Raw genomic sequence first — 25,456 nt, forward strand, 5'->3', positions numbered from 1 at the left:
AAAAAAATATGACAAGCAGGACTAGGAGGGGATTCTGCCCCTCTGTTCTGCTCTTGTGAGACCCCACCTGAGTCCAGTTCTGGTGGCCCCCGCATAAGAGGGACATCAAACTACTGGAGCAGGTCAAGAGGAGGGCCATGAAGATGATCAGAGGGCTGGAGAACCTCCCCTATGAGGACATGCTGAGAGAGTTGGGGCTGTTCAGCTTGGAGAAAAGAAGGCTCCAGGGAGGCTTCCAGAAAGGGAAGGGGGCCTACAAGAAAGCTAGGAAGGGACTTTTTGCAAGGGCTTGTAGTGACAGGAAGAGAGGGAACTGCTTTAAGCTTGAGGAGGGGAGATTTAGACTGGAGGTTAGGAAGAAACTCATTACAGTGAGGACGGTGAGACACTGCAACAGGTTGCCCAGGGAGGTCGTGGATGCTCCCTCCTTAGAGGTGTTCAGGGCCAGGTTGGATGAGGCCTTGAGCAACCTGGTCTAATGGAAGGCGTCCCTGCCCATGGCAGGAGGGTTGGAACCAGATGACCTTTAAGGTCCCTTCCAACCTAAACCATTCTATAAACTTACAAATTTCTAGAGGCTAGTGCACTGGAGAGTGCACTGGGGTCAACACATAATACATGGAGTCAGCATGATACACTGCTGGAATAAGCTAAATAAGAAAAAACAAAGTCACCATAAACTGGAAAAAAAGGGTACAAATAAACAAAATACATGCACAGTTAGGTAAACTCAAAGTTCTTAGGTTTTGAAGTTGGTTGGTTGGGTTTTTTCCCTAAAATTAACAGCATCACCAATAGCTCTCTCAGAGTGCTACAAGAAGCAGTTAAACTTCAGTACTTAGAATCACAGAATCATTAAGGTTGGAAAAGACCTCATTCAGTCCAACCATAACTCAACTGCCATGACCACCAACCTATATCCTGAAGCATCACATCTACAGCTTCTTGAACACCTCCAGGGATGGTGACTCTACCATCTCCCTGGGTAGCCTGTTCCAACCCCTCACCACTTTCTCAGTAAAGAAGTTTTTCCTAATGTCCAACCTAAACTTCCCCAGGCACAACTTCAACCCACTGCCTCTCATCCTGTTGCTGGTTACTTGGGAAAAAAGACCAACACCAGCCTCACTCCAGCCTCCTTTCAGGTAGCTGTAGAGAGCAGTAAGATCTCCCCTCAGCCTTTGCTTCTTCAAACTAAACAACCCCAGCTCCCTCAGCCACTGCTTCTACGCCATGCCTTCCAAATCCCTCACCAGCCTCAATGCTCTTTTCTGGACATGCTCTAGCACCTCAATGTCTTTCCTATCCTGTGACACCCAGAACTGAACACAGTACTCAAGCTGTGGCCTCACCAGAGCTGAGTGAAGGGCACCATCACTTTCCTACTCCTGCTGGACACACTGTTTTTGATCCAGGCCAGGATGCCATTGGCCTTCTTGACCACTTGAGCACACTCATGTTCTGCTGGCTGTCCACCAGCACCCCAAGATTACAGAATCACAGAATGTTAGGGGTTGGAAGGAACCTCAAAAGATCATCCAGTCCAACCCCTCTGCCAGAACAGGAGCATCTAGAGTAGGTCACACAGTTCAAACTGATGAACTGTGAAATCTTCTGATCCTTTTCCACCAGGCTGCTTTCCTGACACTGTTCCTGAACTTCTCACAACACAGCAATTTTAAGGCTGTATAGCCTGGGGAAGGAGAAGTGAGGGCCCTTTGCAATATATTGGAAGAAGCCAAATGCAGAAACAACTATGGCATCAACAGCTCATGGAAGGAGAAGAGAGTAACTTGATCCAAGAGCACCACTATGAAATCAGAACAGCATTACAAGCTAGCATGCAAATGCAGACCTGAACTGCTGAAGCAAAGCAGCACCTCACATGAACAGCACATCATAGCTGTAACACAACAGAGGGCAATGCAGTGGGGTTTTTTCACATGTATTACTGGTGCCCCCTCCCCCTTTTTTTTTTTAATTTTAAAAAACCCTCTGAGGCTTACAAAGAAGTTCTTATTGCACACAGAAGCTGAAAACAGTGTAAAAATAGTATGCTGCAGTGATTCATCTGCGTTATTCCACAGAGCTCAGCTCAATTACACCAGCGTCTGGTCATAACTGCAGTGAATGAATGCTTTGCTGCAGAGTAATCTGCCCTTCAAGTGGCCCTTCAGAGAGCAGAAACGAGCAGCAGTGATTAGCTGCTAAGTTCCTAAGTGGAGTAAGGCTGCTTTCAAATTGATTTGTGAAGACTTGCTAACTTGGCAGCAGTGCAACCCATTGAAGCTACAATTAGCAGCAGGTGCAGGAGGAAATGATAGGGCTCAAGTGTATCTGTTTGCAGGGACAAAGTTTGGTGCTGGCATGGCCAAGACGCACACACACACACACAGAACAACTTGTATCAATGTAAATCATAGAATGGTTGGGGTTGGAAGGGACATCCAAAGGTCATCTAGTTCAACTCCCCTGCAGTCAGCAGGGACATGCTCCACTACATCTGGCTGTCCAGAGCATTGTCAAGCCTGACCTTGAAGATCTCCAGGGACAGAACCCCAACTGCCTCCCTGGACAGCCTGTTCCAGTGTTGCACCACCCTCATGGGGAAGAGCTTGCTCCTGACATCCAATCTAAATCTACTCCTCTCTGATTTCAAACCACTGGCCCCCATCCTATCACTGCAGGCCTTTGGAAACAGTCCCTCTGCAGCCTTCTTGTAGGCCTCCCTCAGGTCACTATTAGGTCTTCCCACAGCCTCCTCCAGGCTGAACACCACCAGCTCCCTCAGCCTGTCCTGGAAGCAGAGGTGTTCCAGCTCCCTGATGGTTTTCGTGGCCCTGCTCTGGACCTGCTCCATCAGCTCCATGTCCTTCTTGTGTTGAGGGCTCCAGAGCTGGATGCTGTACTCCACCTCAGGTCTCACCAGAGCAAAGTGGCAGAATCACCACTCTGTGTCTGCTGGCCATGCTTCTTTTGATGCAGCCTAGCATGCAGCTAACCTCTCTGCATAACCACAAAGCTGGGTATTCTGACTAAAAGAAGTCTAGGTGCATGGCAGGCATGCTGGTAACCTTTTTGATTTCCAGATCATGATGGAAGAGCTCTACATGACTGCCAAAAATGACATTTGCCTTTTAAGTCTTTCAAAGCACCAACCCTTAACACTACAGTAGTGGAACACTGGCTGCACATCACAGAATAGGGGAGCTCTTCTAAAGAGTATTAGGTGTTAACCACACATAGTCACAGAAGTGTGGAGATCATTCTTTGGAGAGTTCTCTCAGCTGAGTGCCACCACCATTGCAATTTAAGAGCCCTGCACTCCCCTTATGGAAACACAATTGCAGGGCTGTATAACAACATGACATGTCTGGTGGTGTGACTACAATAAAAAGAAAGATGATGACTCCAGGCAAATTGAGGTCTCAGAGAAGCACAAAAGAAAAGGAGAACACAGGAACAGGGTGACCCCACTACTCCAACAGTTATCTTGTGGGCAGCCAAAAGACTGCTGGAAAAATGTAAACCTGACCACATTCATAGATTCACAGAATGGTTTAGGTTGGAAGGGACCTTAAAGATCATCTAGTTCTAACCCTCCTGCCATGGGCAGGGACACCTTCCATTACATCAGGTTGCTCAAGTCTCACCCAACCTGGCCTTGAATACCTCTAAGGAGGGAGCATCCATGACCTCCCTGGGCAACCTGTTCCAGTGTCTCACCACCCTCACTGGAAAGAAGTTCTTCCTAATCTCCAGTCTAGATCTCTCCTCTGCAAACTTGAAGCCATTCCCTCTCATCCTATCACTACAAGCCCTTGTAAAAAGTCCCTTCCCAGCTTTCTTGTAGGCCCCTTTCAGATATTTCTGGAAGACTGCTCTAAGGTCTCCCCAGAGCCTTCTTTTCTCCAGATTTGGTGCCACTTGTTCACAGTCAATTTGTTAAGCTGGAACAGCTGAGTTACAACTAAGACCTTCCTTGAATACCTCCAAAGGCCCCACCAACAGCCCTGCCTTTCAATCCTATTTTTCCTCTTGTCTCCCACATTACTAATGCCATAGCCTCCTACTAGCTCCAGTTCTCCTTAAACCCTTCCAGGAGGCAGTAACTACCAAAATCAACAGAAAATTATGCCAGCAAAATAAATCTGGAGGGCCATGTGAAAATCAGTTTACTGAAGAGTATGATCAATTCAAACTCCTACTGTTCAGAAACAATTTTGGCAGGTTATTCCAGAGCTACTCTGCACTCTCAACTATCCTGCCTAATTTATTCATTAATTAAAATTTATAAATCTCTTCTTTTGCTAAAACTGTCCTTTAAATAGCTTTCTTGCTGCTCATCCTCTTTTAATGTTTTTAGAGAGCAAAAAGGTCTTATTATTCTTCACTTTAGTAGGCTAAAAAAAAAAAACCCTTAAAGCTCTTTCAGAGTTCTCTCTGGTGTAACTGATTCTCCTTTTCTTATCCTTGTTAATTACCATCTTTTGTACCTGTTGTCCCTTGAGTTAATCTTTCCTTATCATGATGATCAAGAATTATAATATTCCAGGTAAAATGCGAACAGTGCCTTAGAGCTGCTACTTCCTTGTTCCTCCCAGGGATTATTCCCATGTTACACCCAAAGACCCCAGATGCAATGTAGTCACAGACAACACAGTTGGGTCTTTTACTCCCAGCTCTGTAAAACTTGGTAAGCTTTGAACTAACATCAGAAATAAGAGTTCAGATGCTTCCTGCATATGGTTTACCTTGAGGGTTGGCCTGGATGATCTTTGAGGTCTCTTCCAACCAGACATATTCTGTGATTTTTAAAAGCCACCATTGAAGGTTAAACTTTATTACTCCATCAGCTCACTCACATTTGTAAATAAACCATGGAACACATGGAGGTTTCCTGAGATTCTCTCAGCTGTGTCTTTCACAGGCCTTTCCCCCTGCTTCCATTTCTGAAGTACTTGTGTCCTCTCTTAATGAAGAATTGAGTTTCCTCTCTCATTCCTGAAAAGCTCAGGGCTTTCTATGATGGTGTAACTACATCAGTGGACAAGGGAAGACCAACAGATGTCATCTCTCTGGACTTCTGTAAAGCTTTAAAAACAGTTCCCCACAACATCCTTCTCTCTAAACTGGAGAGATATGGATTTGATGTGTGGACTGTCCAGTAGATAAGGAATTGGTTGGATGCCTCCAAAGGGTAGTGGTCAACGGCTCAATGTGCAGATGGAGATGAGTGACAAGTGGTATCCCTCAAGGGTCTGTCTCAGGACCAGTGCTGTTCAATATCAGTTATACAGAGTGAGGTTGAGTGTACCCTCAGAAAATTTGCAGAGGATACCAAGCTGAGTGGTGCAGTTGTTAAGCCTAAAGGACAGCATGTCATCCAGAGGGACCTGGACAGGCTGGAGAGGTGGGCTGAGGAGAATCTCATCAGGTTCAATAAGGCAAAGTGTAAGGTCCTGCAGCTAGGTCACAGCAACCCTCAATATCCATTCAGGCTGGGAGATGGTGAAAAGGACTTGGGGGTACTGGAGAATGAGAAGTCAGACATGAGCCAACAGTGTGCACTTGCAGCCCAAAAGGCCAATGGCATCCTGGGCTGCATCAGAAGAAGTGTGGCCAGCAGATGGAGAGACATGATTCTGCCACTCTGCTCTGCTCTGGTGAGACCTCACCTGGAGTACAGTGTACAGCTCTGGGGCCTGGAGAAGAGAAGGCTCTGGGGAGACCTTACAGCTGCATTTCAGTGTCTGAAGGGGACCTACAGGAAGTATGGGGAGGAACTGTTCAGAAAGGCTTGGAGTGATAGTATGCAGGGCAATGGTTTGAAACTGGAGCAGGGTAGATTTAGGTTGGATGTCAGGAAGAAGTTCATTGTAGTACTGGCACAGGCTGCCCAGGAATGTGGTTGAGGCCCCACCCTTGAAGACATCCAGGACCAGACTCTATGTAGCCCTGGGCAGCCTGGTCTAGTTGGAGGTGTCCTTGCTGACTGCAGAGGGGTTGGACAAGATGACCTTTGAGGGTCTCTTCCAACCCAATGCAATCTGTGAATCAACAATGAGCCACTACAAACTTGCTTTTTCCCTGTTAAATTCCTTCATTTTTGATCCCCATACATAACAACTAAGTAATAATCAACTATGCATGAAAAATAACACTGAAAAAAATGAAAAATCTAAGTTTGAATCAGAGTTCTGAGAAAATAAGCTTGACCAAAAAAAAAAAAAAAATTCAAACATATTCTTACAAACTCCTAATGACAGGAGTCTCCCCCAAATGATGTACACATTGATGAAGATCCACCATGTCCTGCATGAATTTGCCATTTGAGAAACACTGCTCACATTTTCACTCTAACTCAGCTTCCAGAAATACTCTAGCTTTGGATTAGACAACCTCATAAGGGTCTTTCCAACCTAAATTACCATGAACTTGGTTTTGTATTTCCTCATGTACATATTGTTAAATTCCACGCTTCCTGCATTTTTACTTGCCATTGCATTCCCTGTTCAGGAACAACTCCTACAGTCACAAGATGGCCAGCCTGGGAAAAATTACAACAAAATTCCACAGCATCCAGTAATTCCAGTGAAAACCAGCTTTGCCAGACACATTCTGAGCACTTCACTCAGAACAAATCTTTTCCCCTTACTTGCATGTTAGCCACCTTTCCCCACACAAACTCCCCATTTCTACTTCCCCTACCCAGAACCACAGAATATATCTGTTTGGAGCAGACCTCCAAGCTCATCAAGTCCAACCCTCAACCCAGCACTGAAGGGTCAACACTAAACCACGTTCCTAAGCACCAGGTCCTCACACTGCTTGAAATATCTCTAGGGATGGTGACTCCACCACTGCCCTGGGCAGACCATTCCAATGCTTGACAACCCTTTCCTTCTCTGGAGACATTCAAAACCCACCTGGATGCATTCCTGTGTGACCTCCTCTAGGAGGGTTGCATTAGATGATCTTCTGAGGTCCCCCCTTCTAATCCCTAACAGTCTGTGATTCTGTGATACCTTTAACAAGCAGGTACACTTATACATTTGCACTTCAGCAAAACCTCCTCCACTGGACAGTGTTTCAGCAGGCTTTTCACCTTAAGAACCAGAAAAGGACAAAATAGGATACTTGTAGACAAACCTTGGATTTGAACTTCATGATCTTATACTTTGGTGAAATGCAATCATTAAATTCCTTGAAAACACTCATTATAGTTACTGGAGTCTCCGTTTCTTTGCCAGTGGACAGATCCAGTTCCTCAAAAACAGAAGTCAGGTTTTACAGATTAGCAAAAAAAATGTCAGCAGACATCACCAATAAGCTGAGTTTTGTTTTGCTATTATGAATCATGAATCCCCTCCTTAAGGGAAAACTACAACACAATCAGCCAAGAGCCCCCAGATTTCAAAACTATGATTTAAAACAGATTTCTAATAATGCATCAAGACAACTTTATTTCCTAAGTAACAAGCCCCTAGGTTAAAACTTGTCTGCAGTTGTCAGTTAGGGTCAGGGGGAAGCAACAACACTACTCTGCTTCTCACCTGTGATATACCAACATATACTTTACCACCTACATCAGACAACACTGGCTTCAACATAAACATGCTACTAAAACTCATACCCTGCCACAAGCAGAATGAAAGGTACTTATGTCTGACATGCTTAAAAGATATACTTACTGTTTCACGTGGCAGTAGATAAACAGTTCTCTCAATATTTTTCACTGTGACACAACAGCTGACATAAGTGTTTGCAGATTCAATCCAAACTTTGCCAAACAAAAACACCACACCTAAGGAAGAAGGGCAAAGCAAAGAATTCAATATGCAGTTCTTAAATCAATCTTTATGCTGCCTATAAAGCAGGTTGCTGTGATTCTTGCAGAGAAACAGAACCGTTTTTGGTTCAGGTCCCCAGATAATAAACTATTCCGATATATTAGCACATTCTGCTCTGGTAAGGTCTCACTTCAAGTACTGCATCCAGCTCCGGAGCCCTCAACACAAGAAGGACGTGGGCCTGATGGAGCAGATCCAGAGGAAGGCCACAAAGATGATCAGGGGATTGGGACACCTCTCCTATGAGGACAGGCTGAGGGAGCTGAGGTTGTTCAGCCAGGAGAAGAGAAGGCTCTGGGGAGACCTACTAGTGACCTTCCAGTACCTGAAAGGTGAGAGAGCTGGCATTGTTCAGCCTGGAGGAGGCTGTGGGAAGACCAAATAGTGACCTGAAGGAGGCCTACAAGAAAGCTGCAGAGGGACTGTTTCCAAAGGTCTGCAGTGACAAGACAAGGGGCAATGGTTTGAAATTGGAGAGGAGGAGATTTAGATTGGGTGTCAGGAACAAGTTCTGCACCATGAGGGTGGTGGAAAACTGCAAAAGGGAGTTTCCCAGGGAGGGAGTTGAGGCCCCATCTCTGGAGATCTTTAAGGTCAAGCTCAACTAGGTTGTGAACAACCTGATCTAGTGAAGGATGCCCCTACTTGTTGCAGGGGCGTTGGACTAGATGACCTTTGGAGGTCCCTTCCTACCCAAACTATTCTATGATACTATTCTAAATTGTTTTAAACAGCATCTTTACAAACAGATATCTGTGCAGTTCTTTTTGCCCATGTCTCTATCACTATAGTAAAACCTTGATATGTGAAGTTCAAAATGGCATCCCACAGCCAATCTCAGAATTCTGTTCTGATATCCATTTCTGCCTACATTAGTTTGATAATTCTTGAGGAGAAGGAGGGAGGAGAGAGAAGTCTGTGAAAGCTGGAGATAATAAAAATGCCTGTGCTGTCAATCACTCCTGAAATCTGCATTATCTGCAATTTTTCATTCTCCACCTAAACCAGCACAACTAAGTAATTTCTGCACTTCCTGCACTTCAGTACCATGAGATTAAGACTCTACTAATAATAAAACCTGTAGAAATACATTCTGAAGAGAACATCTAGAAGATGGTAAACTCTAAAAAACTTTCAACTGACTATTTTTGAGAAATGAGGACACCAAAACATCACAAGAAATCTTGGATGCTAAAACAGTAGGGTAGACATTCACAAAGCCTACATAAAGCAGGACTAGCACAACTGACTTGACTGTGGACTATGTCACTATTGTACATGCACATCTCTGAGCCACAGACAACTTGGCATTGGCACAAAATGCTGCAAACTGCTCACAAAGTGATGTTAAACTTTGAAATAACCCAGAACAAAGCCAGCTGGCTTCCATGTGGTTTGTGATTCACAAGTAAAATAAACTTCCAAGTACAGCTCAAAAGCTTGGCTTCAACTGAGCTCCCTTCCACTTCCAAACAATTTGGAATTTCATAACCAGAAAGAATCTCTTCCTGCAGTATGTTACCGTTGATGAAATCACAAATATCAGAGCTGAGACTGTCCCAAAAGCAGTGTTTCACATAAAAGAAGATTTTGGAACCTGTGTTTCTCCTTGGTCTGAAGATGCACAAACAAGGCCTTGGTCAAAAGTTCTAATTCATCCCTGCCACACAATCTATCAGCTCTGAAGGCACCACTCTTACTCCATTAGATGGAAGATAAATCAGTGAAGGTGCACTAAGATGAATGACAGAAGCAGAGTGACAGGCTAAGAAAAATCATTCCTTGAGTGCCTGGAATAGATGTGAACAAGACTACTTTTGTCAAGGACAGAGAGCACTGTGGTTTTGAAGATGATGAGAGCAAGGATAGGAGCTTCAGCTGCACAAAATATCTTAAAGGGTTTTTTTTAATGCAGAGGCAATCTTTAAGATATATACAGTTTGAACAAAAGGATCTAGAAAGAGATGAAATTACAGATCTAAGTGACTGGGAAGACAAAATTCTTGTCCCCAGAAATCTTTTTTTTTTCTTTTTTTTTTTAAAGGATAAAAAACCCAGGTAAGTTTGTATCACACAGAAAGATGAAACTAAGGGAGAGACTACAAAACAGCAGCTGGTTGCTTGAACAGCTGGTAATACTAAGTGCATGAAGAAGTTAACCTGTCAGAGGTGTATACACAAGCAGGTGAGGTAGAAAGAAGGATATATGAGCCAGTCAAAGACAGAGTAAAATGCTGCCTGGATTACGAAGACAAACTTCAATCAACTCTAGCATTGACAAGTAAGTAGCCTCCATCCCCAGATTTCACAGAATCAGAGTGATTTAGGGTGGAAGGAATCTTTGGAGATGATCTAGTCAATCCCCCCCACACATAAACACCACAACATTCCTGCACAAACGTAAAATAATAGCAGGATTAACTTCAAAGAGTTTTCAGAGACGGTTCACATGTAAAACTGAGAAATCACAGCATCACAGAACTATTGAGGCTAGAAAGACCTCTGTGATCATCAAGTCCAGTTTACTACCTAACACCACCACATCAGCTGAACCATGCCACCAAGTGCCACATCCAATCTTTTCTTAAAGACCTCTAGGGATGGAGACTCCATCACCTCCCTGCGCAGTCCATCCCAGTGCCTAATCAGCTTTTCTGTAAGGAAGTGCTTCCTAATATCCAACCTAAACCTCCCCTGGTGTAGCTTCACGCCATGCCCTCTAGTCCTGTCATTAGTTGCCTGGGAGAAGAGCCTGACCCCCACCTGATTACAACTTCCTTTTTGGTAGTTGTAGAGAGTGATAAGGTCCCCTCTAAGCCTCCTCTTCTCCAGGCTGAACAGCCCCAGCTCCCTCAGCCTCTCCTCCAGCCCCCTCCCCAGTCTCGCTGCTCTCTGCTGGCCCTGCTCCAGCACCTCAATATCCTTCCTGAAGTGAGGGGCCCAGAATGAGAGAAGAGATATCATATCAGGCCCTATCCCCCTATAGGGCAGATTATAGAAAGAAGGAAGGAAAAAATGAAAGTAAAGCTTATAAAAAATGACAAAGTGCTGTGAAAAGAGAGATCATGAACCAAAAGGCAAGCAAAGACAAGAGACAGGGAAAATGTTTAGCAGAGGGGAAAGCAAGGGCAGTTTTTATTCATTACTTCTTTAAAATGCTAATAGGATTACAATTCTCCAGTTCTCTGTCTAAGATAGTAAAGGGAGTTAAGAAAAGTAAGCCTCCAAAAAGCCATTAAGTTTGAAAGAGTCTTATGATTATGCTATAGTATTTACTCTTCAGGCAATGCATTTGACATCACAGCAAATGAGGCATAAACAAAGATCATGAACATGTTAAACAAAAAGCAGTACCGAAATTTTCCCTTCTACATTACTAATTGAAAACAGGTGCAGGCTTTATTATTCCATCCTGAAAAAGTCATAATGAGAAAAGAACACTCCTTGCATGCGAGGAACAGAAATCCTTTCATAATTATGTTCCATTCAGCAACCACTGACTTAGAAGACACACAAGAAAAGAAAAAAGAACAATAGTGAGGCCTTTAAAAGTAGCAATTTTATATTAGAGCTATTGATTTCACCACGGTATCTATGATTATTACCACTCCCATCAGCAAGCTGTTCAGCTCAGCAGTCTCCTATTTAAGTTTGGCACCCCAACTCACAACAAAAGGTGTAGCAAAGAAACGTATCTGACTAAATGATCACAGCATCAACCCAAAAAACCTTCAACAACATCCAGAAGAACCTTCCGGTAAAACTACGTAAAGCACAAATCAGAAACCTGAGATCCCTAAAGCTGCTGATGAAATAAGAGGATGGATGGGAAGAACAGATGTGAACATGACTGCTTTTGGCAGGGCTGAGGTGAGACTGCTGCAGTTTGGAAAACAGTAAGGCCTCACCTGGAATACTCCATCCAGCTCTGGAGCCCTCAACATAGGAAGGACATGGAGCTGATGGAGTGGGTTCAAAGGAGGGCCACAAAAATGACCAGGGGCTTGGAACACCTCCACTACAAGGACAGGCTGAAGGAGCTGGAGATGTTCACCCTGCAGAAGAGAAGGGTCCAGGAGGCCTAATAGTGGCCTTCCAGTATATGAAAGAGGCCTACAAGGATGGAGAGAAACTGTTTACAATGGCCTGCAGTGATACGATGAGAGGCAATGGTTTGAAATTAGAGAAGAGCAAATTTAGATTGGATGTTAGGAACAAGTTCTGCACCATGAGAGTGGTGGAACACTGCAACAGGTTGCCCAGGGAGGTAGTTGGGGCCCCATCTCTGGAGATCTTCAAGGTCAGGCCCAACAAGGCTCTAAGCAACCTGATCTAGTGGAGGATGTCCCTGCTAACTGCAGGGGCGTTGGACTACATGACCTTTGGAGGTCCCTTCCTACACAAACTATTCTATGATTCTACAGGTATTTTTGCAGGATTCACAAGTGGCACAAACAGAGAGAAAACATCACATTCTAGGTGTTGCATGATCTAGTATTCACACTTCAACTGCACAAAGTATCTTAGGGATGCCAATCCAAAAGGAATATTCAAGATTTAGACAGTATGAACAAAGGTATCTTAGATAGAACTTGTATTTTTCAGGCAATCTTCCTCCCCTGATAGACTGACTTTTCCTTTGTGTAAAATCATGAAACTGCTGTTGTAGAGGCTTTCTAACAAACCACCAGGACTTAACACACACTTCCAGAAACAAGAAGAAAGCATGGTCAACTGTTGCACCATTGAGTAAGGAATCATCTTATTCCTGGAGTGTACAGGGTTTGAAGAAGGCAAATGAGCCAGCAACATTGAGAAGAGCTAGTAGTTCCCTTTGTACTAGAAACTACTGTTCCTAGTTCCAAAGTTCCTACTAGGAATTACTGTTCCTAGTAGCTCCCTTTGTACCTCCCTACTACTATATTAGAGGAAGAGACAACATTCTTACTTTACCCAGTCATAGTGCCCTGTGCTGAGGACACAGGTGTAGAAAAACAAGGGAAGAATGCACAGGTTCTAGAGCCCAGACACGATCAGGCAGGACTGGGAATGTCAATTACACAAAAGGAAGCAGAATGGCATTTTCTGGCTTTCACCAGTTACCTGGCTGACTGTACTGATCTTCATAAGCATCCAGCCAAAAAAATCTTAAGACTTGATCACCATTTTCCCCATTCACAAGCGGAAGGAGGTTGGGGTCAAGCTGCACTTCTGCCACCGCCAGATCAGCTTCATCCTCATCGATTCTGTCCCAGCATGAGTCACCTGGGAGAGAATAATTTCTGCAGAAGAAAGAAACAAGAAGTAAACTATATATATTGCTATAACTATCTCTGGTTTGCATTTTTTCAGCCCTGTATTCTCACACCTTTTGTTAGTCTTTCCACTCCCAAGCAACACTTCCAACAGCTGTTTTTCCTCAGATTTCTTCTGACAAGGATAGAGTGAAAGAGAAAGCCACACAGAAACCTGGTTCTCAGTACACAATGCAAGGGCTTTAAAAGTCATCCACCTCCTACTTCAGTCTTGGTCATTTAACCCTTTACATAACAAATACATCCATCCACCCACACAAGCTGCTCAGTGGGAACAACAAATCATTTCCACAATGCTCTTTTCATTCATTAAATATTTAAGTCTTTTTGATTATTGAGATATTTTAAACTTTAAAGTCAGGAAAACATGATTCAAGACTCTTCAAAACAATCCAGTGGGAAAAAAGATAAAAAAAAATGGGGGGGAAAACCCCAGTTCTCTCCTACTTCTGATTATTTTAAGTGATAATACTCTGAACTACAGCTAACATTATGAAATATTTTCATAGCTGTTTAGAATCAGCATTGTCAGCAATTCCAATTTGTGCTTATTGGCAAAAAGTTCCTTGTTCAATACCCACACTGAGTCACCTCAATGTGCTGAAATACATGCTGGCATGTGCTACATGAAGTATTTTTCAATGAAGTAGCTATCAGCATGTTCAACATCACCATTCTTAAATTCCCTACAAAAAAAAATCACATAGCATTGCCATCAATCTGTTTGCATTGCAATTATCCCACTGACAAAGACAAACATGAAGAGAAATCTAAGCTTTATGGATACTAGAAGGCTTCTAGGTGGAAGGAAGGGGGGAAAAAAAGAAAAAAAAAAAAGAGATTCTTACAAGGCAGATGTCTCTTTCTTCTCTGATTCCAGTTGCTTTGTCTCTTTCTTTTGAGTGTCCTTGTCTCTCTTCAAGCTTTCAGCTGTCTCAGGTATAGTCTCCAAATGCTCTGCTTCCATGGGTTCATCAAAGTCCTCCTCATTAAAATCCATCATTGCTTGATCATCATCATCTGGAAGTGTTGCACATAGGACATTCTACTATGCTGTCCTAGTCATCATCACTACATTAGTATGCATACAGAGCATGCTATGTGCATCAATGCCCTACACACTATTAATATGCAAACAAAATAGTGCATTTAAATTAAGCATCTAACTAGCATAAACTAAGAAGTGTTTTAACACCACAATGCCATATTTAAAGAGTTTCCAGAACTGAGTTCTTATTTGGTTTTGGTACCTTCAACAGCTTTCTCTTCTATTTTCTTCACTATTCCCCCATTTTCTGTAGCTTTTTGCACAGGGTTGGTATTCTCATTTTCAGAGGCCACAAAAGATTTTGTTGCATAATTGGGATGTTTAGGACGAAATGAAGCTGGAGGAGGAGTTTCCTTTCTGAGATGAGCAGGAGCTTTCTTTGGTGGAGGGGTGATTGCCTGAAAGAAATTTTAGTATCACAGTATATTAGAGGTTGGAAGAGACCTCAAGAGATCATCAGGTCCAACCCCCCCTGCCAAAGCAGGATCACTTAGGGTAGTCTGCACAGGAATGCATCCAGCTGGGTCTGGAAAGTCTCCAGAGAAGGAGACTCCACAACCTCTCTGGGCAGCCTGTTCCAGTGCTCTGTCACCCTCACTGTAAAGAAGTTTCTCCTCATGTTGAGCTGAAATCTTCTCTGTTCTAGTTTGAACCCATTGTTCCTTGCCTTATTACTGCATGTAGGCATGAGTTTAAAAACAAAAATTCTCTTAAGGAGCACAAAAGGAAAAAGAAACAAAAACAAACCAAGAAATCTTATACTCACTATTTGCAGATCCAGTAACCAGGCCTAGAGGAAAAGCTCCACATATTTTGCAATATGGATAGCTAAACTCCTCAGAAGTAAACTTTAAATTCTATAGCATCACCCAACATTAACAGGAGGAGCTCCAACAGGGCCAAATGCCAGGCCCTCCACTTGGGCCACAACAACCCCAAAAAACACTACAGGCTTGGGGCAGTGCGGCTGGAAAGCTCTCTGGCAGAAAGGAACCTGGGGGTTCTAATGGACAAGCAGCTGAAGAGGAGGCAGCAGTGTGCCCAGGTGGTCAAGAAAGCCAAAAGTATCCTGGCTTGTATCAGAAATGCTGTGTCAGCAGGAGCAGGGAAGGGATTGTCCCCTGGGACTCAGCTCTGGTGAGGCCACACCTCGAGTATTGTGTTCAGTTTTGGGCACCTCAATACAAGAGAGATGTGGAGGTGCTGGAGCCAGTGCAGAGGAGGGCAAGGAACCTGTGAAGGGCCTGGAGAGTAAATCTGATGAAGAGTGACTGAAGGAGCTGGGGATGGTTAGTTTGGAAAAGAGGAGGCTGGAAAAGAGGAGAGCTCATTGCTCTACAACCACCTGAAAGGAGGTTGTGGAGAGGCTGCTGCTGGTCTCTTCTCACAGGTAGTTAGTGATAGAACAAGAGAGAATGGCCTCAAGATGTGACTGGGTAGGTTTAGACTGGACATTAGGAAAAAAACTTTCCCAGCACGAGTGGTCAGGGATTGGAATGTGCTGCCCAGGGAGGTGGTTGAGTCACCAACCCTGGATGTGTTTAAAGGTGGTTTGGATGTGGTGCTTGGGGATATGGTTTAGGGGTGAACCTTGCAGAGTAGGGTTATTGTTTGGACTTGGTGATCCTGGGGGTCTTTTCCAACCTGAATGTTTCTGTGATTTCTGTGATTATTTCTGCTTTGGTGTGTTTCTACTGTAATTTTAAAAAGCACCTTACAACAGGCCATGTTTGACAATTAAGTTTGTGGTTACTTTCACTATTTTTCTCACATAGCACTACTCCACTCCTTAACTAAAACCTGTGTCAACAGAGTATGTGACAATGTGTGTCAGGCAGGGACAGAGCCTGAGGAAGGCCAATATGGCAGTTTACATCTGTTCATACCAATAATGAGTACAAGATGTCTACATGACACAATGGGTCTAGGAACTAGAGTACTTCTCCACTGAAATTCTTTGTTACACAGACATGACAGGGAGAGTGAGGAAAACAGGAATCACATTTCAGCATGCTTTGCAAGCTTAAACTCTTCAGTTTGTTATTCAGACAGAATACCCCTATGACAGCAAACCTCTGTGGAGTAGGACCTCTTCTTATGGCAGATGTGTATGAAGTGGCCTCCACCACAATCAACAACTTTCAAAAGCTTTACCTTAGAGGAAAGCTGTAACCTATAAACACAGAATTCAGAGGTGCACACAATCATTTCTATCATTTTCATCTCAGTGCAGCTACTTCTAGTGTGCCTACCACCAAACTCTGCCCTTCACTCATCTTAAAACATAAATCTACCTTCACCAACAACTTTTTGCTAGCTCAGCCAAATGAATTTATTCATACTTACACTGATGCTTGTCTCCTGAAGCAGAAAGCATTAGTGACATCATGGACTTTAGGCTCATTTATTTTTCCAAAGCTGCACTCTTTATCTCTTTACCTGCTTCCTTGTCTAAAATCTCCTATTCCTCATCCTAGGACAGCATGTTTGGGAGTCAATTTCCTTCTCCTCCTTCCCTACTACAAGTGATTAGTTTTGTATCATAAAGACAAAGATTCTCTTTTACTATATTGCACTTCTTTCTTTTTCAATTATTGCTAGGCTTCAACACAATTGTTGAAATGAGTGCCACTGATTATTTTCAACAAAAGTCACTATTACACAAAGTTTCACCAATCAGATTTATCAACTCTACATTATTTGCCCTCTAAAGACACTCATCATCAAATACCTCATTGTATTTGCAGCTATGAAGTCCTTCTCATTTACCAGAACTTTGAAGAAAATGTTATCTTTCCGTCCTTAGCAGCCCATCCCTCCAAGATTACAGAATCACAGAACACATTGGGTTGGAAGGGACTCCTGAAGGTTATCTTGTCCAACCCTCCCCAAGATCAAGCCCCTGGAAAGGGTTTAGGGCAGCTATGTCTCCACATAGACCTCTGGAGGTCTATGATGAAAATAAATAGGTGCCAAAATCCTGTCTGGAGACACAACTAAGCCAGGAGACACCTCTTCCCCTAGGGTAAAACTTCAATTTTCCACTTCTGCAAAGATGAATTTCTTATCCTTTTTCACACCCACACCCATGCTTCCTTCTGCTTATTTCACTTCCCATCACCCTTTCCTTGCCACATTCTGCTCCTAAGAAAAAAGAAACAAAGCATAAGCTCACCTCTATGTGATGCACCCAACACTGTATGAATAGTTTCACCTGCCAAATCTAACAGCTTTATACTACTACTATAGTAAAGTTACAGGAAGAGTTGTATTCTGTTTATGTATTGACATGAAAGGGGGAGAGGAAAAAAAAGCATGAAGTTACACAGTAACATTGCTAAGGAAGCTAATTTCTAGAAGCAGAAAGAAGACAACAGTATTCAATTCAACCAAAGTACAGATTAATACTTATTCATGAGAACTTTTATGGGGTTGGGTTTTTTTTTGCTTTTACCTTAGGACTTTGGGACTTCACAGAGAAAGGATTCAGTGGTACTCCAACAGATCTTTTCCTTTTCAGTGTTACAATTGGTGGAGGACTTAACTGAACACTCTAAATATTGGAAGAAAAGAGAAAATGGCAAAATGAAGAAGTAGTGTTTGATGTTTTCAGTAACATTTGCCAAAGAGAAAAAAGGCCATCAGTATTTCTCATTTGCCCCTCCTGATATACAGCTCAGCCACATAAAAAGAGTAAGTTCCCTGAGCAATCAGTCCATGAAGACAGGTACTAGAGGGTTTTTTTGGTAAACAGTCTGAGAGAAAAACTGTCATCCATAAATGAAACAGCTTTCAAACTGTGGTGCATCAAAGCTACCATTAGCTATTGAAATTCCAAGTATCAGAATATCTCATGGGATGTTCCCCATGTCTGCTGAAACAATAGTACTGTGCACACATGCCTTAAGAAAGGCTGAAGTGCTCTTTCAGTACTGGCACACTAGAGGAGAACCCTTTTTATAGTATTTACATGTACAGGTATTTTATACCCATCCTTACCAACAGCTAATAACAAAAGAGATTTTAGAGAGCAAACAGCAACTCCAAAGCTCTACATCACATTAATATAAACCACCTCTAACACAGCACATAGGACATTGTAGTTTTGGCTTATCAAACCAAGAGAGTCATGCAACTTCTCCATGGTGGAGATCATAGGTAGGTAGACTGCATACGTAAGTGGAGTATGCCAAGCAGATGTGATATGGAAGACATCAATCTTGGATAGTCTGCTTTTAAGAACCACTTTGTTTTCTTGACATGTTCTACAGCAAGAAAAAAATAATGGATTAAGGGCTTTCAAGAAGATTTTATTAATACACTTACTTCAGCATTAAGATCTTGAAGAATATCCCCTAGTAAATCATCCTTTGACAGGTCCACAGTTTTCTGCAAGATAACAGATTAGCCAAGCAGTTCTAAGTTATATGTGCAAACCAAACCAGGAGACCAGCAACAAATGACTAAAGGAGTTCTACAAAACAGTGTTTTCAGGAACACTCCAAACACAGCAAACTGAAAGAGAGTTTATGTCATGCCAGACACAAGAAACTGAAATTGATCCTTGCTTTATCCCACTCCCACTAGAACACTGCAAATAAGTTAGAAATGTTTAAAGTAAAAAACATTAAAAACTTACATCTGTGTTTTTCTTCCCAGCACTGGCAATAAACATTGATTTAATTGTGTTTGGTTTTGACACCACAGACTTTTTCATGTTCTTTCTATCAGTTGTAGAAGTTTTGCCACTTTTTCCTACAGAAAGACGTAAAGTTGTGAATTCTACATCAGAATAGGTCAACGTTTAAGGGTCTGGTTAGCAGGTATAGCTAAGGTAGTCTAGTTCTTCCACTTTTACACTGCTGGCTGAAACGAAGCTTGATTGCCTTTCACTTGCTGCCAGCTTTGCAATGGCTGTCATGCAAACACACATCAAAAACAAAATCCTGTCAGCACTCTACTTCTCCTAGTCTCACCAGAGACGATCTTTGCATACTAAAGCTCATACTCCAGAAAAAGGACCAAGATACCTTTCATGGAAGCATCTCCATAAAACAAAAAACACCTAAGTCCAGGTGCTTGAATTCTCTACAGACTCAATTGCTGTTTGCCACCAACTTCCTAACTATTTCTAAGTCATTTGATTCCAGATCCTTAAATGCATGCTAGTAGTCATTCCTAGATGTATTTCACAGAATGTCATGGTTTGGAAGGGACCTCAAAACACCATCCAGTCCAATACCCCTGCCAGAGCAGGAGCACCTAGAGCAGGTCACACAGGAATGCATCCAGGTGGGTTTGGAATGTCTCTAGAGAAGGAGACTCCACAACCTCTCTGGGCAGCCTGGTCCAGGACTCTGCCACCCTCTCAGGAAAAAGGTTTTTCCTTATGTTCACATGGAAGCTCCTCTGCTCCAGCTTGCAGCCATTGCCTCTTGTCCTGTCACTGGACTGGCTCCATCCTCCTGACATGGCCCTTCACATCTTTATAAACATGAGTGAGGTCATCCCTCAGTCTCCTCTTCTCCAAGCTAAAGAGACCTTTAGCCTTTCCTCACAAGGCAGATGTTCCACTCCCTTCATCATCTTTGTGGCTCTGTGCTGGACTTTTTCAAGCAGTTCCCTGAATTTGGTCTAGAAGTAAATATATATTCAACAGAAGACCGTAAGTAATATTACTCCAGTAATGCCCAAATAGTAAAAGCAGTAATTTGACCTAAATTTTGGACCTCTCTCTTCTACAGCCAGTGGCTAAACAAAATCCACTGTTAGAGACATAGAACTACAGAGCTTTGAGGTAACATCATTTGGCCATATCCACCACAAACCAATGCCACGAGATTGTCAGGTTTAGGTACCTTTTAAAATCCACTGGAAATCATTCTACAGTGTTCACATTCAACATACCTTTCTTACGGGGACCAAGAGCATCATCATCCAGATCTTCATCAAAGATTTCCCTTCCATCTTCTATATAACCTATCCCATCTGTAGAAAAACAAAATTGGTAAAGATTCATTTTTTAAATCCTATCTTCTGATGTTTCTAAATATATTCATAACCAAAATGTTTACATATTCAAACACTTTTCCCCTTTTAATGTATTTGCAGAAGTTATAAATGCAAATTGTTAAAAACTGCAGCACTCTCAGCTTTATCTTCTGTTAGACTAAATAGATGATTACATGTTCTCTGTCCTTGTTTTAGGATAGAGAATATTGGAACATAATCAACAGAGACAATCAAATTGATTTTAACTTTCTAGGTCTTGCACTTGGGACACACCAACCCCATGCAACACCACAGGCTTGGGACAGAGTGGCTGGAAAGCTGCCTGGCTGAAATGACCTGGAGGTGTTGGTTGACAGCCAGCTGGACATGAGCCAGCAGTGTGCTCAAGAAGGCAAACAGCATCCTGGCCTGTATCAGGAATAGTGTGCCTCTCAAGAGTAGGGGTGATTGTTCCCTCTGCACTCAGCACTGGTGAGGCTGCACCTCAAATACTGTGTGCAGCTTTGGGCCTCTCACTAAAAGAAGGACACTGAGGTGCTGGGGCATGTCCAGAGAAGGGCAATAAAGCTGGTGAAGGGTCTAGAGCACAGGTCTTATGAGGAATGGCTGAGGGACCTGTGTTTATTTAGTCTGTACAAAAAGGAGGCTGAGGAGAGAATCCATTGCTCTTTAAGACTACTTGAAAGGAGGTTGTATCGAGGTGAAGGTTGGTCTCTTCTCCTCAGTATCAGGTGATAGGAAGAGAAAAAATGGCCTGAAATTTTGCAAGGGAAGGTTTAGATTGGATATATATTAAAAAAAAATTCTTTACAGGAAGACTGGTCAGGCATTGTAATAGGCTGCCCAGGGAGGTGGTGGAGACACCATCCCTAGAAGTGTTTGGGACATGGCTTAATGGCCGTGATGGTATTAGGTCAACGGTTGGACTCAATTATCCTAGAGGTCTTTTCCAGCCAAAACAGTTCTATGACTCTGTTATCAATTACAGTGCCCAGGGAGGTGGTAGAAGCCTCATCCCTGGAGGTTTTTAAGGCCAGACTGGATGGGGCTCTGAGCAACCTTATCTAGTGTGAGGTGTACCTGCCCATGGCCAGGGGGTTGGAACTAGATGACCCTTGAAGTCCTTTCCAACCCTGACAATTCTATGAGTCTATGATTTTTAACGTTACATCACTGATAACTAGAAAAAAAAAATCAAAACCACTTCTTAGCAAAGAAATATTTTCACTACCATTCCTGTGAGAACAATGCAAAAGACAAAATCTTGTATTTTCCTTGTCTCCTAAACCAATTTGTAAGGATGCACTAACTGTAACTCACCTCAAATCACAAACATTAGGAGGCCTAATTGAGTTATAACAACAAATAAACCTCTCCAAAAGACTCTTCACTTACCATCATCAACAATCCAGTCATCATCCTGACGATCTCTGACCATCTTGGAATATTCTTCCTCATCAATTTCATCATAAACACTTGTGAACTCCTCAACCTACAGTTAGGATATACCAAGTATTAACAGTACCCATAGCATTATTTATCATCCAAGTTATCAGTAAGAACATAGATGGTTTCCTACACAGTTACTTTGTTCACAACTAAGCACAGTTATTTAGTTAAAGTTTCTTTTTTGGCAGTGGCACTAAAAAGAACTAAGTTACCAATTTTTACAATTATCACAGTAGATTGAAAATCAAAATCTACTGAAGCACTGGCAGAGATTTCATTTGAAACTGACTTGCTTTATTGCTCAATTCATGTTAAAAAAATAAAAATTTTTAAAATTACAAATAAATTAAAATAAAAATAAAAATATATTAAAATAAAAATAAATTAAAATAAAAATAAATTAAAATAAAAATAAATTAAAATAAAATAAAGCCTAGCAATGGAGACTTCTGACCTTTGGCTCAACTCTCAAACACCAAGACAAGCTCAGTGAAAAGAAAGGTGATTTGATGTGCCCAAGCACAATGCTGAAGATGCTCTTCTGTGCCCCACAGTTGATTTAGATGTTAATGATCCATGCACTCCAGCCTTCTTTAGATATATCCACCTCAAGATGGAAGTCACTTCCTGTTGGCATTACAATTACTTGGGCAGTATCAATATTACCCTGCCAGGTTTCAGTACCACCAGTTAAATACTTACGTTTTGGGTTCTTTATTGGAACTATAGCACATCATTAATTTTGGTCACTCAAAGCTTTGAAACTAAAATTTAAAATTATCTGAGGTTAAAAAAAAAAAAAGGACTTCCTATCATAATATTAATGACATTTTTTTTTTAAGTTGGTCCTTTCCTGTGGGATATTTATCAAGCAGTTTCAAGCATGTCTGACTTGCTGTCAATATAATAGTTTTACTTTTGAAAACAGAAAGAAACAAGTATTGCTGGAATCAAAGCATACACTGCTAAAAAACAAAAGCTGATCTAAAAGGCAGATTTTGTTTCCTGTAACTTTTAGCTATGTATAAATTAATTAAGCAGTTGAGCTCACATTCTTTTTTTTTTTTTTATTAAAAAGGATGAGGAATTTTCACCTCATATTTTAGTTTTTCACCAGCTTTGGCTTTTTTCAGACGTTCCAGGGCTTCTTGCTGGCCTCTTCTAGATTTCCTCTCACGTTTAGAACGTGATGCTGCAAAACTTCCAGGCTCACACATAGCTGCAATTAATTAAAAACACGAGAAATAACTTTAGTAATGAGCTGCTGTGATCTTTGGTACTTAATGTTCAGTGATGTATTAATAGCTGGCTGCAGCTCTGCTTAAAATCAACACAGAGATTGTACTTGGCTAAAACAGTCAAGGGTGATTCTTGACATGCCAGATCTGAAATATACATGGTCACAAACAGAGAGATCAGACTTTGTCAGTTCACATTCAGCAAGAAGCTACTAATGCCTTTCCACAGCACCTCTCAAATCTGATCAACCCTCATCTGAAAAGGAACCCCCACAGACACACTCTTTCCTTGGCAACTTCCAACTCCTTTTATTTTGCATGTCTCCATGACAACTCAGGAATAGACAGACTTGGAAAAGGCCTGTTTTGCTACCATGCAGAAATGAGGTTTTTCAGGTGGTTTCACAATGTTTTAAGAGTGCAGCTAGATTTGAGATGAAGTAGCAATTTGTTGACAGCAGAAGAATGCTGACCCATTTCCTATTAGATATTCTTCCCTTCACAACCCAGAGCAAGGTGCTCTGCATTTCTCTCAACCTCTTCCTCTCTCTTCATTTTGGTGGGGTGGACATTTATCTGATGAGAAACAATGAATGGTCCCAATCCAAGTTAGAAAGGCAGACAGCTAGCTCAGAAACAAGACAATGGGTTCTGTGACAAGGGCTAGTCAAGCAGCCAGGCCGGGTAGCCAAACCGTTCAGCTTTTCTGGTGACAGCAGGAAGCCAAAATATAGACCTGTATCTAGACAGTGTGGCTGCAACAAATAGCTAAGGATTTGTACTGCTAAGGGCTAGAATGGGCTAAAAAAGGGCATTTGCACTGTCTGAAAAAAAAACGCAAATACGTAAAACGTTGTGTGCATTTATACAAGATTTTCTGTCAATTCTTCGCGTTTACTGTAAGCAAGTTGTTAAGGAGAAGTGCTCCTCCTAAGACAAACACTATGTTCATCTCCAGTGGAGACCACCCACCCGGACGGCGCCTTCAGCACTGAAATACCAGCGCGATCCCAGGCTATGCGTGCCCGAGCTAGCAGCCTGTGCAGGGGAGGCAAACATATCCCGCCCGGGATAACTCAGCTTCACCGCTGTGCGGACACCAGCGCCGGGGAGCGGGACGGGGCGGGGATGCTGCGCGGCCCGCGCCCGCCACCAGGCAGAAACCCCACCCACTGTAACACTCCCCCAACGCCGAGAGGGTTCCCCCGAGCTTGGACAACGACAAGTAACCGCAAGGCGGGAGGACGCGGGACGGAACGGGAGGGGCTCCCGCTGCTGAGGCAGCACCGCTCAGCCCCGGGCCCACCGCGGAATGGGGACGCTCCCGGAGCACTGCCTGCCGCGCACGCGTGCGCTCCCTCCTCATCCTACTTCTCCCGCGCCTAAAACAGAACGGACGGCAACCGCCGCCCCACTGGGCAAGGGCGGCAGGAAGCCGCCGGCCTAGGCGCTAGCGCGCCCCGTGCCCACGCTGCCCGCGAGCGCCCCGCGGGCCTCACTCACCGTCCCGGGGCCCCGCGCCGCTCTCGGCCATGGCGGCCGCTCGCGCCAAGGCTCCCGAAAGTGGCGCGAGACGGGAGCCCAGCGAGCCGCCGGCGGGGCGACAGCCAATCAGCAGCCGCGGTGGCTCCGGACGCCCCGCACGGGGGCGGGCTCGGTGCCACCGCCCGGGGGCGGGGGACGCGCGGCGGCTGTCGGTGGGCTCGGGAGGAGTGCTGGCCACCGCTGGGGTGCAAAGCGAGGCCCTTGTCCAGCTCACTCCATAAGGCCGAGTGCGGGAAGGAAGCCCCAGGCGAGGCGGAGCCACTTCCTGGGCGAGGCCTGCGCCGCCGGGGCGCGTATCGGCGCGGTTACAGGCCGAGGCCTGGGCTGGTGACGGTAGCCGCCACAGGCTGTTTGCGCGGACGGGCTGGGCCTGCCGCTAGAGCTGCGGCTTTGCAGTCGCTGGTGTAGCCTGCGGACCCGAGAAGCGTGTGAGCGCTGTAGCAACAGATCAGCACCGTCCCGGGAGTTGCGTCTGAGGGATCTCCGGCAGGACTGCCGCCTGCTGCCGGGATGGAGGGCCCATACGCGGCAGCGGTAGAGAGTGCCTTGCCTTGTGGCAAAAACACGTAAATGCCCACTTCTGGATGGAGAGAACGTGGCAGCTGATGTCAGCAATCTGAAAACTAAAGTCGGTCTGCAGCGTGAGAGTCAAGGACTACCTGCATCACCGTTGTCAGTAGTAGATCAGTCCCTCCTAGGGGGAAGGAGCGTTTCAGGCACTGTTTTAAGGAATATATAACCACTAAAGTTAGGTGGGTGATCATGACAAGACTGCGACTAACATTAACAGGACCCATGGTTTTCTTTTTTGCATATTTAGAGAAGGTATTACAGTCTCACAACTTTCAGGAACTCCGTCAGGAGAGTTCTCTTTTCAGGAAGCTAGTGACAAAACAGGTGATACAATAGATTCCTTCCTAGTTCCCAAATCCCTTGAACTTTTTTTTTTATCCTTACTTGCCAAACATGAGAAAATAGATTCTGACTGGATTTCTT

The 25,456-nt window shown here is 43.6% G+C and overlaps 1 protein-coding gene across 1 annotated transcript in view; it reads right to left on the reverse strand.

Annotated features, from left to right (window-relative positions):
* Nucleotides 1–22,894, reverse strand: part of POLA1 (DNA polymerase alpha 1, catalytic subunit) — a 229,094-nt gene extending 206,200 nt beyond the window's left edge. The window contains exons 1-11 of the mRNA XM_054396054.1: nucleotides 22,772–22,894; nucleotides 21,624–21,720; nucleotides 20,124–20,204; nucleotides 18,856–18,971; nucleotides 18,543–18,605; nucleotides 17,671–17,769; nucleotides 14,419–14,614; nucleotides 14,017–14,188; nucleotides 12,957–13,135; nucleotides 7,695–7,807; nucleotides 7,153–7,269 (exon numbers count right to left, since the gene is read on the reverse strand). Coding sequence (XP_054252029.1) covers nucleotides 7,153–7,269; nucleotides 7,695–7,807; nucleotides 12,957–13,135; nucleotides 14,017–14,188; nucleotides 14,419–14,614; nucleotides 17,671–17,769; nucleotides 18,543–18,605; nucleotides 18,856–18,971; nucleotides 20,124–20,204; nucleotides 21,624–21,720; nucleotides 22,772–22,894 — 1,356 coding nt within the window. The remainder of the gene's footprint in view (nucleotides 1–7,152; nucleotides 7,270–7,694; nucleotides 7,808–12,956; nucleotides 13,136–14,016; nucleotides 14,189–14,418; nucleotides 14,615–17,670; nucleotides 17,770–18,542; nucleotides 18,606–18,855; nucleotides 18,972–20,123; nucleotides 20,205–21,623; nucleotides 21,721–22,771) is intronic.
* Nucleotides 22,895–25,456: the final 2,562 nt, after the last annotated feature.

Source organism: Indicator indicator, chromosome 1 (genome assembly GCF_027791375.1).
Source record: "Indicator indicator isolate 239-I01 chromosome 1, UM_Iind_1.1, whole genome shotgun sequence".
Lineage (NCBI taxonomy): Eukaryota > Metazoa > Chordata > Aves > Piciformes > Indicatoridae > Indicator > Indicator indicator.